Source organism: Brienomyrus brachyistius, chromosome 19 (genome assembly GCF_023856365.1).
Source record: "Brienomyrus brachyistius isolate T26 chromosome 19, BBRACH_0.4, whole genome shotgun sequence".
NCBI classification, from domain to species: Eukaryota; Metazoa; Chordata; class Actinopteri; order Osteoglossiformes; family Mormyridae; genus Brienomyrus; species Brienomyrus brachyistius.
Genome location: NC_064551.1, coordinates 1,713,684 through 1,726,407, shown reverse-complemented (window position 1 = coordinate 1,726,407; position 12,724 = coordinate 1,713,684). Strand labels below are relative to the sequence as shown.

Sequence of the window (12,724 nt, the reverse complement as noted above, 5' to 3'; positions counted from 1 at the left end):
GACTTCTCTACTCCCTCTCCCCAGGCGCCACCCCCAGACCCTGACCTCTGACCCCCCCACCACAGCCCCCGCCCTCCCCTGGCTGGCACCAGTCCTCTTGGTGTCTTTCTGTTCATCCCCATCTGTTTGTTCTAAATTTCGGTTTTAACAGACACGTCTCTGCTCTCGTTCCCCATACAATTCGCGTCCCTTCCTGCTGGCGTCTATCTGCCAGGCCACCTGAAGGGGGCGCCCCAAACACAGAGAGCCTCACGGGAGACTGAAACACAAGAATGTGACAGAAGACTGTACCACCGTATCCAGTCCTGTGCATTAATTCTCATGGTCACTTTTAGATCAATGAGCAAATAAAACAGCAGATCATTCAAAATAGAACATTCATGTTTTATTTTTAACTAAAAATGCAGGAGAAGCATAACGAAAGAAAAAAATATTAATGATTCATGGCTATTTCACAAATTCACATAATAAAATATTTCATTTAACGCAAACCATTTTCTCCATGGTATATTGTTATTGTATATTGTTGGAGACAGATCAGGGTCAATTGGAAGGTTTTCAATTTAAAAAGAGTTAAATAATCTTATGCGTTCAGTGTCTGGCTCTGAGACATTTACACATGTGCGTCACAGGCGAGGCAGAGAGTAAATCACAAGTAGGGTTGCAACGATTCATCGAGTAACTCGAATAACTCGATTACAAAAAATCCTCGATGCAAATTCTTTGCTTCGATGCTTCGTACTGCTTAGTGATCACCGTGTTTCACTCGGATGATTATTACTGTCGCACAGTGTGCTTACGCTGCATTACGTGTAGCAGGTTTGATTTGATGGCGCGATGGAGGAAGACAGGGAAAATAGTGAGGAAAGTCGGAGGAGAAGAAAAATGTCTGGAGTTTGGGACCATTTCAAACAAAAGAAAAGCGAAAATACTGTACAGTGTGTCCATTGTAAATCCGAATTAGCTTACCACAATAGCACAACGTAAATGATTCAACATCTCCACAGAAAGCACGCAGTCTATGCATCCAGTCCACAGAGCGGAACCGGTACAAGGTAAGCGCGAGCGTTTCACTCACATTCGCGGCTGAAATAGACCTGCGATAGAAACGTATTTATGGGCATATGTGTGAATAAGAAAGTACAACAAGATTCAGCCCATATTTCTAAAAAAAAAAAACACTGATAACGCAACAGCGGTGAAAATGATGCTGTCGTAGTTTAACATGGAGCTGGAGCCCGTCTAAACACTAAGAGCAAAGAGACGGTTCCGTTACAGAGACGGTGAACTCGGGTGCAGTGAAAGAAAACAGCAGCAGTGCTTGTAAATCGCTACTAAACCTTTACTGGTAAAGAGCTGGCGAGAGTCCGTAATCAAACCAGCTGTTCAACAAGCTTGAAGGTAAAGAAAAGCGATGTTTTCAGCTGCTCCCATCCACCGCCGTTTGTCTCACACAGCAGCAAGGTTACAGTAAAGCTATACAAGATAAAACAGAAGCTGCTTGTATGCAGATAAATTGTTAGCTTAGTTTGACATCATATTTAAATTTGGCAACTTGCAGCAGGCTGAGAGCAGCCGTACGTCATACTTTGTCACAGTGATACCTGCAGCCAGCATGCAGGACTGAGTCTAAAGGGGAGCTTGGGGCGTACTCAGCTAGATCTGTTTCAAGGCTTTAGTGATATTATTTTGCAGATTTAGATTAATATGACCCAGGTTCGAGTCTACGCCTGGGTCACATGTGTGTGGAGTTTGCATGTTCTCATGTTGTGGGGTTTCCTCCAGGTACAGTCGAACCTCGTTACTACTGTGGTGAATGTTGTGGGGAGTATCTGTTGTGATTGTTAATGGGTTACAGCTGGGGGGAGGAATGTCTTTTTAAAGGGGGGTGGAATAGATTGAGGGGTTGTTCTATGTTTGGTTTGGTTTGGTGGAGAAAGGACCGGTGTGGTTCGGGAGGGAGGGGAATCCCTTGGCTGTCCGCGGTTAATGTTGGGGGAAATGTGGTGTGTCCGTCGCTGATGTTAGATCGGCCGCGGGCGAAGATAAGTAGGTAAGAGTGAGGTGGGGGGATGAATGTGTAGGGAAGTTAGCGATGTGTGGGTGATAAGGAGCCGCGGAGCGAAGTGCGCTTTGGGAGTAGAACCTCTTCCTCCTTCGGGGGAAGGACGGGGGGCTGTGTTGCCTCTCCCCTTAGAAGTAACCGTCCTTTTAAAGGTTTCTGTCTTTTTCGTATGAATGTGTGCGGTTGTGTGTTGATTTTAGCCGGGGTTGGTAGTACAGTTGTTGAGGGTGGGGAAGGAGACTGATGGGGGTGATTTGGGTGATATACGGAGTGCAGTGCTTTTTCCCTCACTAGATTTGTGTATTTATAATTATGGATTTTGTGGTGTGATCTGATGTTGTGGAGTCAACACGTGTGATGTATTGCCCCTACTGTCTGGTGTTGCCCTCTGGGAAGGATTGTGATCCCCGGCTATTACATGAAATAAAGTAATATTCTATTTATACTCTTGGCTTTGGTGTCTGGACCTCCCCAGATAAATTATAAAGAAAGGTGGTGGCAGTGGTTACCAGTGGACCCGCTTAAGTTGTAGCGGACATAGGAGTTTTAGTTCGCTACACTTATTACACTACGTACCCCGGATACAACGTTTTCACCTTTACAACGTACAGGTTTCTAATTCCCGTTTTTAGCCTATGTGTTATTCCAATAGCAGCCATTGTTTACAGCGTACACCCTTACAGCGTAAACTTCGATATAACGTCCAAATTTCTAGAGAAAATACGAAAACTAACCATCTTTACAACGTACAGCGCTCTCCCCGCCCACCACAACTTGTGTCGCTACATCTACCTGTATCTACCTGATCTTCGCCCGAAAATGCACATTTGTCTATTGCGTTGCTTTAAATGAGTTGCCTTGACCGATCGTTACTGGACTGCGTAGTAATGGCTTGTTAAGTATTGTGTGCGTATTCTTTGTTTATTAAACCTTGTGAAATACCGGTCATGATGGTAATTGTGAATTCATAATGATAATGGAAGTAAAGGATTTTATGATTTAATTTGACCAATATTTCATTAATATTTTCAGGCTAAATGCCAATTTGGATGCGAATGTTTATTTTAAAAATCCATTTTGACCAGCCGTTGTGTATTTTCGTTGCCGTTTATCGCCGGCCGGCACTAAGTAATCGTGAGTAATTTAAGGGAAATTTCAAGGATCCAAATGAGCTTTGTCGAATTATTTAACAAGTAATAATGTATTCGTTTGTTTTGTAGTCAATTTAAGGGTCTGTTTTATCATTTACATGGATATTTCGTGAGTTCTTTAATCTATCTTGCACTAAGTGGTTACAACGTTCTATGCTTATAACATACATGTTTTTGATATCCCGTCTTGTACGTAGTAACGAGGTTCGACTGTACTCCGGTTTCCCCCCACAGTCCAAAAACATGCTAAGGCTAATTGGAGTTACTAAATATGTATGAACTTGTATGAATGCATGTGTGAGCGTGAATGCTGTGTGAGTGTGCCCTGCGATGGGCTGGCCCCCCATCCTGGGTTGTTCCCTGCCTTGTGCCCTGTGATGGGTTGGTGCCCCATCCTGGGTTGTTCCCTGCCTTGTGCCCTGCGATGGGCTGGCCCCCCATCCTGGGTTGTTCCCTGCCTCGTGCCCATTGCTTCTGGGATAGGCACCGGACCCCCTGCGACCCAATAGGATAAGCGGTTTGGAAAATGGATGGATGGATTAATATGAATAATATTAATAATATAAATAGCAAAGCACTTTCTGTGTGTTCCGGTAACATCTACACCATCATTTCTGCAGCAGGAAACATTGCGTCAAAAGGGAGAGCAACATGCACACACCATTCCTACCTCATCCAGTAGATACAATCCTGTCAGAACTTTTTCTATGCCTCATATAAATGTACAGGAATACAGAGAGTAATTTTAATGTATGCCCGTGCGGTGAGGCAGAGAGTAAATTACAAGCGTAGTACAGGTCCCAGCCCATGCAGCGAGGCAGAGAGTAAATCACAAGCGTAGTACAGGTCCCAGCCAGTGAGGCGAGGCAGAGAGTAAATCACAAGCGCAGTACAGTTCCCAGCCAGTGAGGCGAGGCAGAGAGTAAATCACAAGCGCAGTACAGGTCCCAGCCCGTGCGGCGAGGCAGAGAGTAAATCACAAGCGCAGTACAGGTCCCAGCCAGTGAGGCGAGGCAGAGAGTAAATCACAAGCGCAGTACAGGTCCCAGCCCGTGCGGCGAGGCAGAGAGTAAATCACAAGCGCAGTACAGGTCCCAGCCCGTGCGGCGAGGCAGAGAGTAAATCACAAGCGTAGTATAGGTCCCAGCCAGTGAGGCGAGGCAGAGAGTAAATCACAAGCGCAGTACAGGTCCCAGCCAGTGAGGCGAGGCAGAGAGTAAATCACAAGCGCAGTACAGGTCCCAGCCCGTGCGGCGAGGCAGAGAGTAAATCACAAGCGCAGTACAGGTCCCAGCCCGTGCGGCGAGGCAGAGAGTAAATCACAAGCGTAGTATAGGTCCCAGCCCGTGCGGCGAGGCAGAGAGTAAATCACAAGCGCAGTACAGGTCCCAGCCCGTGCGGCGAGGCAGAGAGTAAATCACAAGCGCAGTACAGGTCCCAGCCCGTGCGGCGAGGCAGAGAGTAAATCACAAGCGCAGTACAGGTCCCAGCCAGTGAGGCGAGGCAGAGAGTAAATCACAAGCGCAGTACAGGTCCCAGCCAGTGAGGCGAGGCAGAGAGTAAATCACAAGCGCAGTACCGGTCCCAGCCAGTGAGGCGAGGCAGAGAGTAAATCACAAGCGCAGTACCGGTCCCAGGTCGTGTGGTGCCCTAGGCGAGCTGCCGGCGCCCCCCATCCGAGGCAAAGTGAAACCGCCGAGGAAGCTGACACCCCTTCAGGAGTTGTCCCCCTAAGCGGGCGCCTATGTTGCCTGTAGGACTGACCGGCCCTGCACAAGCATACAGCTGTAAAGGAGCCAACTGGACATAAGTGCAACTAGGCTTCCAGTGAATGTCCAGTGGCAAGAGCAAGATTGTATGGGTTTTGCTCCAGTGCTGAGTGTCAGAAAGGCAATAACCTAATAAAGCAGTGTATATTTGCACTGGTGATGATAGCGGCTATTAACAGTGTGTATATTTGCACTGGTGATGATAGAGGCTATTGACAGTGTGTATATTTGCACTGGTGATGATAGCGGCTATTAACAGTGTGTATATTTGTACATATTTCAGGTAAAGGTTCTGATTCTGAGGGGATTAGGCCCCAATTCTGACGGTGGCATATTCTGTAAAGTCGTCAGGATTTGCTCGCTCTCTCTTTTTCGGTCCCAGATGATTGACCATGGAATAGGTGACTTCGTCCTCTGTCTGCTTACACACAGCAAAGAATAAATTGCAGTGTCAGGAATCATTGCAATGTCAGGAATAATTGCAATGTCAGGAATCATTGCAGGCTCAGGAATAACTGAATCAATAAGGATCTGACATACTGACCGGATGTTTGTGCTTACCGTGTTCGGATTGGATGCCATGTCATTCTCTGACATGCGGGGAGGTGAAGAACCATCTTTAAGCAAGACACAAATATACATTCATATTCCAGCTCATTATTCAAGACTAAATATGAAGGAAATGAACTTCATTAAACCCTCCGTAAAAATACACAAGTTACAAATCACACATGATAAACATTCTAGTCTATTATGTTTAATGATCCATCATCTCTCATTTCTAAACTCCTGTAAACTGTTTAAAATAAAGGTAATTTAAATAAAACATGAATGGCCCATTAAGGCACAGGAGAAGCTGGTTATGACAGAGTCAGAGTGTCCAGCAGCTCTGTGACTCACCTGCTCTCCTCCTGTACGTCACCATGACGACAGCAGCCAGACACACAGCTCCAAACACAGCAGCTGCAGCCCCGACACCTGGCAGGAATCCTGAGAGTGTCTTCAGTGTAGTTCCCTTATAGTCATTGTTGTCTTCAGGACTGTCTGTCACTTAAGTACAAACACATAGAATTTCTTGCTCAGTTTCTACCACTAACCAGCTGTAGGACTTTACCTTGAATCAGACACTGTTAAGGACTAAACGCTGATGTTATTTTGGTAAATGGTCTCACGTTGAGTTTTTGTAGGAGACAGAGGAACAGTCACAGAAATGGCTGTGACACATAGAATTTCACTGTAGGTCTGTGTTTGTTTCTTGTAGTTTTACCACGACCCTGATCTGGATAAACGGTGATGAAGCGAGAAGTTACTTAAGATCTTTTCATGATTAGCTTTTCATTAACATCACTTAGCAACTAAGAAGCACCATATTATTTTATATTATATAGTCTAATATATGAAAAATTCGGGTTAAATGCAATGCTTCGTAATAACGGAGGCAAATGCTACGCTACGTTGTGACTCTCATGAAACCATTGCGAAGCTTCAATGATTCGTCGTCTCTAGGTACTTTTATTATTACTTTGTAATTATTACTGTTACTATGTAATGTATTATTATTATTTCGACTAAACTACAAATTCGACTTAAAGACAGACTTAGGGAGCAGATCTCATTCGTAACCTGCGGACTCCCTATATTTACCAGCAGCGGTAGGTTTATATTCAGTTTCCTCTTTAATACTCTGTCTAGTGGCAGACATTACAGAGACAGATCCGCTGTCAGATATGAGGAGGACAGTTCCTACCAGGGCTGGATGTCAGCTTCACCTTCCCCGTATCCAGCAGCTGACATCGCCATTTCCTCTGGTCCTTCTCTGTCCTCCGATGGTCAATCGGCAGAGTGGAGATACAGGGGTCTGTGTGTGTCTGGGAGCTGGGATCTATCTGCCCCGGGGGGTCTGTGTGTGTCTGGGAGCTGGGATCTATCTGCCCCGGGGGGTCTGTGTCATTAACCCACCGCAGAGTCACAGTGTGAAATGGGGGACACTGTCCATCAGGAGTGTACAGGAGACACTGCAGGGTCACGGTGCCGCCGGACTGCGACTTTCTCACTGTAAGAACACAGAAAGCAAACATTCCACCTCATGTCACTTTCTTTATCTCCCGTTTCTTTCTAGGTCTTAAAATGACAGCAGATAAAATGCACAGATGCGCTACAGCCTTAAGCATCGCTGTTTAACCCGAGATTACGGCCGTGATGCTGACGGACTAAACATCCATCCGGCCATTATCCATAACTGCGGATCTAAACAAGTCCTGTCGTTTGTCCCGTCAAAGGAAACTGCGCAGGAAACCAATATAACCAAAGAGAGACATGCAGACATAAAAGCTTAATTACTTCATGAAAAGCTTCATGTATAAATATATAAAAATGTAAAACAACTGGTCAAGTTTATGAAAAATTTCAAGAGCAATAATATTCCATGAGGGAAACACTCACCGGTAAGAACAGACAGGAACACAGCAGCATCATTTCCATGTTTCGGTCCACCAACATACACAAACTGCTGAAATGTATACGATCCAGCGTCTTCAGCGCTGACATTATTAATGTGTAGAGAGCAGTCAGTCAGCAAACTTAGTCTCCTGTGTTCCTGTGACTCTTTGATCTTCCCAAGAGTGACCAGTTCAACAGCAGGTAGGTTTGACCTCCCAGCATAGAGCCACGTAGTTGAGGAGCAGTTAGGATAAAGTACGTTTTTACACGGCAGAGTGACGTCATCTCCCTCTGTGACGTATAAAGCAGGGGATTCCCCACCGGCACCTGGGAGAGAAACATGAAAACTCACGGAAACAGCAAACGTCTTAGTCACAGAAATCACTATATCCGGGGGGGTTAGAGGGGAATAATTATGGTCTGTTATAACTATACTTGTTCAAAGTCTGTTATAAGGCCATTATGAGGTCATTGCAGTGTGGTTTAAAACTTGATGAATCTCCTCCGAGTTGCTGGTACAGCCGTAAAATCCGGACGGCGCATCGTTAACCGCTGAGAACGACTAAATGGTGAAACCGGTGTTTTCCCAGCATGCACTGGTTTTTCTCTTCTCTGCAGCTCCTTAGCCTGCGTGCGCATCGTCTCTGCTGCACTGCACATGTTTGCTGCCTTTTCCAGTGTTACAGTCTCTCTGGGTTCATGTTCTGGAATTTATACAGAATTCCCTCAAATCGCCAAATTTACAGGTTGTACGTAGTGTCAGTAGCTCAGCTGAGTATTGATCAAAACTTACACCTTGTCTCTGGTCTTAGGGGAAAAACATGTACAATGTGACCCCTGTATCCATAGTTTCAGTAGCGGCAGTTTCAGTTATCTTACCATTTGAGGGAGCTTGAAAATTTCTGAAACCGTTTATAAGTTTCAAACCGTGGAACTAGCAAGTACAGGCTGTAAGCTGGTGTGACGGCAAAGGCAGGGAAAAGGTGACAATCCACTAGCGGCTCGGTGACAGAAGGGGTTTATAAACACAACAGAACAGACTGAGAAGAGCACAAAATAAAAGGACAATGAGGGTCAAAAAGCAAACAGGGAAAACAAGAACTAACTACAAGAATCCTAAAGTAACCTAACAAGGAAACAGGGTAATACTGGATTATAAAACTAGCAGCATGGATACACAATGTGACTAAGGAACTGAGGAGGGGCAGGCACTTAAATACAAAGGTAACTGGGCTAACGAGGGGGAAGGTGTGGAACATCAGACAGTCAACCAATAACAACGGCGCAAAGTGTTTAGTATTGCAAAGTGTTTAAGAACAACAGGGACTGTCATAAAGTGACAGACCATGTAATGTAACAGAGCAGGGTCATCGAGTGCTGAGGCATATAGTGCAAAAACATCGCGTTTGAGCTGTTAACTAAAGGGGCGGGGCTTACATGGTGTTACTTCACGAGCATATATGTTCTGAAGGAGTAAAAAACTGTAGCAGTATTTGTTAATATGCCATTTTATATTAGTATAAAATGTGCTATTTCAAATGTTCCCCATGATGTAAAAAAGCCTGTTCTTTTGATGTTGTGGGGACCATCTTTCAGGTCATCACAAAGATCTGTGAATATGATCAAAAAACTAAAAATGCCAGAAGTCTCATACCTTGTTTGGTTACTTCACCTAAAGGCTGGGTAGGGGTTAAGGTCATTATGGTGTGATTAGAGTTTTCCCCATAGAAGTGAATGGAGAGTCCCCACAAAGATATAATTACAAACCTGTGTGTGTGTGTGTGTGTATGCTCATGCCCTACGATGGGTTTCCACTCCATCCTGGGTTATTCCCTGCCTTGCACCCATAGCCCCTGGGATTGGCTCCAGACCCCCTGTGACCCCGAATAGGACAAGCATTTACAGAAGATGGATGGATCATGGGCATTGCCGCCATTAAATTTATCATAAAATATTAGTTCTATGCCAGTGTGTCCCACCCACATTCAAAAGGCTTCTGACGGCCCTAGATAGATGGATGGATAAAATAACTGTACTTTCACCCTCAAAAAATAACTTCACCATTTTTGGTTAATGTGCTATTTTAAATAAGTATAAAATATTGTAAGAAAGTCAACTCCGTAACACTTTTTTAGTGTCATATTTTCAATAAGCATAAAATATTTTGTAGTTCTTAAGGAATAAAACACTTCCGCAGTCAGAACTTTTTTTGCGAATATCTACCTAAACACGTCAGCAGGGGGCAGCACACATCACCCGCACCGGGGCTGTATGTGTCCCTTATTAGGTGGATATGCTCAGCTGTGTGCATATGGGCCTGTATACAGCTGCTGCTTTAAGTCGGTATTACGGCCACTTTCTGCGATTATCTGCCTACGGTCAGCGATGGCAAAATGCCTTTTTGACCAGCTCTCGAGGTAAAACATACTTTTCCATTATGTCTGTGCAGCTATTAGGTTTCACTCGGCTGCTGTGAAAACTTACAGCGGCTGTTTTCACCTGGATTATTCCACGCTGTCAGGCGAACTGCGGTGTCTGAGTGACGGCGGGGAAACACCTGATTGTTTTAGCAAAGTGCAGCAACCGCTTTGCGGGATTTACCTCGACGGACAGACGTATGACAGCACATGTTATGCAGATCAGCAGAGCGGTTCCGGACCAGATTATGGATGAGGCAGTGCAGGAGTCCTGCCGTGGGTGTGTGATATGCTGTTCAAACCCACTGTGACATTCATGTTTCTAACTTCCATCCATCCATATTTAGGGTCGCGGGGGTCCGGAGCCTATGGGCGCAAGGCAGGGAACAACCCAGGATGGGGCGCCAACCCATCGTAAATCGTGGCTGAAAATGTTACCATGGAAGCGGCTGTAACTGGGAAATGCAGCAGCTTGGTCAGTCTTCGGCGGCTGTGAATGGAGGATCGGCTGTGGCCGCCTGATATCTATGTCTGTGTCACTGCTTTTTAAATAGCCATTGTGTGTGTGTGTGTGTGTGTGTGTGTGTTCTGTTTAACATCATTTAGCATTTTTATCACCGTCATTGATTGATAGAAATTATATAATCGGTAGTAACTGACTCGCATCACTCATTCTTTGGGCCCTATTTTGCACCAGTGGAAAGCGCAACGCAAAGTAGTTTTTGCTGGTTTAATACCAGTGCAATTCTCATTTTCACACCAAACACGCATCTTACCAAAATAACAAATGATTTTCCGTCCGCTTTCTGCTCATAGGGGTGGCATTTGTGCTTTTATAGGACAGCCGTGGCTGGGCAGCGAAATGACACCGAGCTTTAGAGCAACACAAACCACATCTAAAGCCAGTGGTGCAACATAAACAATATTTACGTTGTACGTTTTATAAACGTGCGGGTGCACGACGCTGCTTACGGACACGGCTATGCGCTTGAAGTGCATTTATGGTTTTTCCTTATTTTATCTGGGAGCGTGTTGGGAGAATGTTGATGTCTTTCGCGAGAGAATTTGATGGAGACAGTCAAGTTGGGGCAGTGTGTGGCTCAGTGGGCTAAGCCTCTGTGCCTGTGATCAGAAGGTTGCTGGTTCAAGCCCAGCCTTGGTGTGTCTGTAGACCCTTAACCCCCAGCTCCCTGGGTGCTGCAGTGGGGGGCTGCCCTTCATGGCCAGCTTGTTCTCAGGTCGAGAAAGCAAACTGGGGGAGGGGGTGTAAAGAGAATTTCCCCATGGGGGTCAGTAAGTATCTATCATTATTACTGTTATTTTCCAGAGGGCCTCGACCCCCGTCAGGGCTGTTTGGTGGAGATTACTATGGCTTTATGCGCCTTTACCCCCCCGTCAGGTTTAGGAGAACCCAGTGGGCCTCACACAATGGCATAGGGAACTGTTTTGGTTTCATTAAAGCCAAGGTGTCCCCCCCCCCAAAAGGGCTTTATATGCCGGTGCTGCTGTACTGGGCTGGTGGGAAATTCATGTTTAAAACATTAAAACGTAACATACAGCATTAAAACACGACGAGCGGCTTAGTAGCTTAAGGGCAGCTCTGCTTCTGCCATCAGGAAGTGGTTTGTTACCTCAAAGACAAACTGGCAAGACAACAAATTAAACGCTGCACTTTGAACACACTGGATTGGTGGCTGAACACAGAACTTTAAATATTTGCATCTATTATATAAGTAATAATACAGGCATATAAACTCTGACTTAAAAAAACTGCTTATTTAATAAAAATAGCCTTAATTGCACCTGAAATGTGCCCAAAGTGTAACCTAAAGTGTTTGCGGGACTTTTCAGAGGCATTTGTGCAATTTAAATAGAATGATATTTTTTGATAAAACATTGTAATGTTTTAGTGTTTAATACAGTGCAGAAATTGGCATTTGTTGAATTGAAATATAATTTAAACATAGATCATTCTATGTTTTGGCATTTGGTTACTGACTCTGCGACTTTCCTCCTGGCTGGAAATTAGATAAATATTCACCTTAAATTCAGTAAATAGAAATTAACATGTTACAGTAGCATGATATTCTGACATTAAAATGCATAAACATCGCAGTAACATTCAGTGTTCTTTGCATTAAACCCCTTTATATACGTATGTCCTCATGCAGTAGCTCTGATACCTGCACAGTTCTCACTGACCCACTGCGGGACCCCCAGTGCAGAGCAGCAGCCTGACAGCGATAAACTTTCACTTACACACAGCGGGACCCCCAGTGCAGAGCAGCAGCCCCACAGCGATAAACTCTCACTTACACACAGTGGGACCCCCAGTGCAGAGCAGCAGCCCCACAGCGATAAACTCTCACTTACCTGCAGCGGGACCCCCAGTGCAGAGCAGCAGCCTGACAGCGATAAACTCTCACTTACTCACAGCCGGACCCCCAGTGCAGAGCAGCAGCCCCACAGCGATAAACTCTCACTTACACACAGCGGGACCCCCAGTGCAGAGCAGTAGCCCCACAGCGATAAACTCTCACTTACCCAAAGCCGGACCCCCAGTGCAGAGCAGCAGCCCCACAGCGATAAACTCTCACTTACACACAGCGGGACCCCCAGTGCAGAGCAGCAGCCCCACAGCGATAAACTCTCACTTACTCACAGCCGGACCCCCAGTGCAGAGCAGTAGCCCCACAGTGATAAACTCTCACTTACACACAGCGGGACCCCCAGTGCAGAGCAGCAGCCCCACAGCGATAAACTCTCACTTACTCACAGCCGGACCCCCAGTGCAGAGCAGTAGCCCCACAGCGATAAACTCTCACTTGCACACAGCCGGACCCCCAGTGCAGAGCAGCAGCCCCACAGCGATAAACTCTCACT

General features: G+C 45.6%; 2 protein-coding genes and 2 long non-coding RNA genes across 11 annotated transcripts in view; 2 read left to right on the top strand and 2 right to left on the bottom strand.

Moving 5' to 3' along the window:
• LOC125714459 (uncharacterized) overlaps positions 1-12,724 on the bottom strand; it is a 61,183-nt gene that overhangs the window by 14,511 nt on the left and 33,948 nt on the right. The gene's annotated exons all lie outside the window — the stretch shown is intronic.
• LOC125714463 (uncharacterized) overlaps positions 1-12,724 on the top strand; it is a 92,204-nt gene that overhangs the window by 46,587 nt on the left and 32,893 nt on the right. The gene's annotated exons all lie outside the window — the stretch shown is intronic.
• On the top strand, positions 4,100-4,862 carry LOC125714464 (uncharacterized). 7 transcript variants are annotated; one of them, XR_007383733.1, is made up of 4 exons: positions 4,102-4,307; positions 4,406-4,503; positions 4,553-4,650; positions 4,749-4,803. It is a non-coding gene; the product is annotated as an uncharacterized LOC125714464 (long non-coding RNA). The 7 variants fall into 7 exon arrangements; XR_007383728.1 differs by having other exon boundaries at positions 4,100-4,307; positions 4,357-4,601; positions 4,700-4,754; XR_007383730.1 differs by lacking the exon at positions 4,553-4,650 and having other exon boundaries at positions 4,101-4,307; positions 4,357-4,503.
• The window catches only part of LOC125714456 (uncharacterized), a 61,577-nt gene continuing 53,110 nt past the window's right edge, over positions 4,258-12,724 (bottom strand). Inside the window, exons 11-12 of the mRNA XM_048985109.1 lie at positions 5,547-5,602; positions 4,258-5,403 (exon numbers count right to left, since the gene is read on the bottom strand). Of these exons, the coding sequence (XP_048841066.1) occupies positions 5,293-5,403; positions 5,547-5,602 (167 nt within the window). The 3' untranslated portion in view covers positions 4,258-5,292. The remainder of the gene's footprint in view (positions 5,404-5,546; positions 5,603-12,724) is intronic.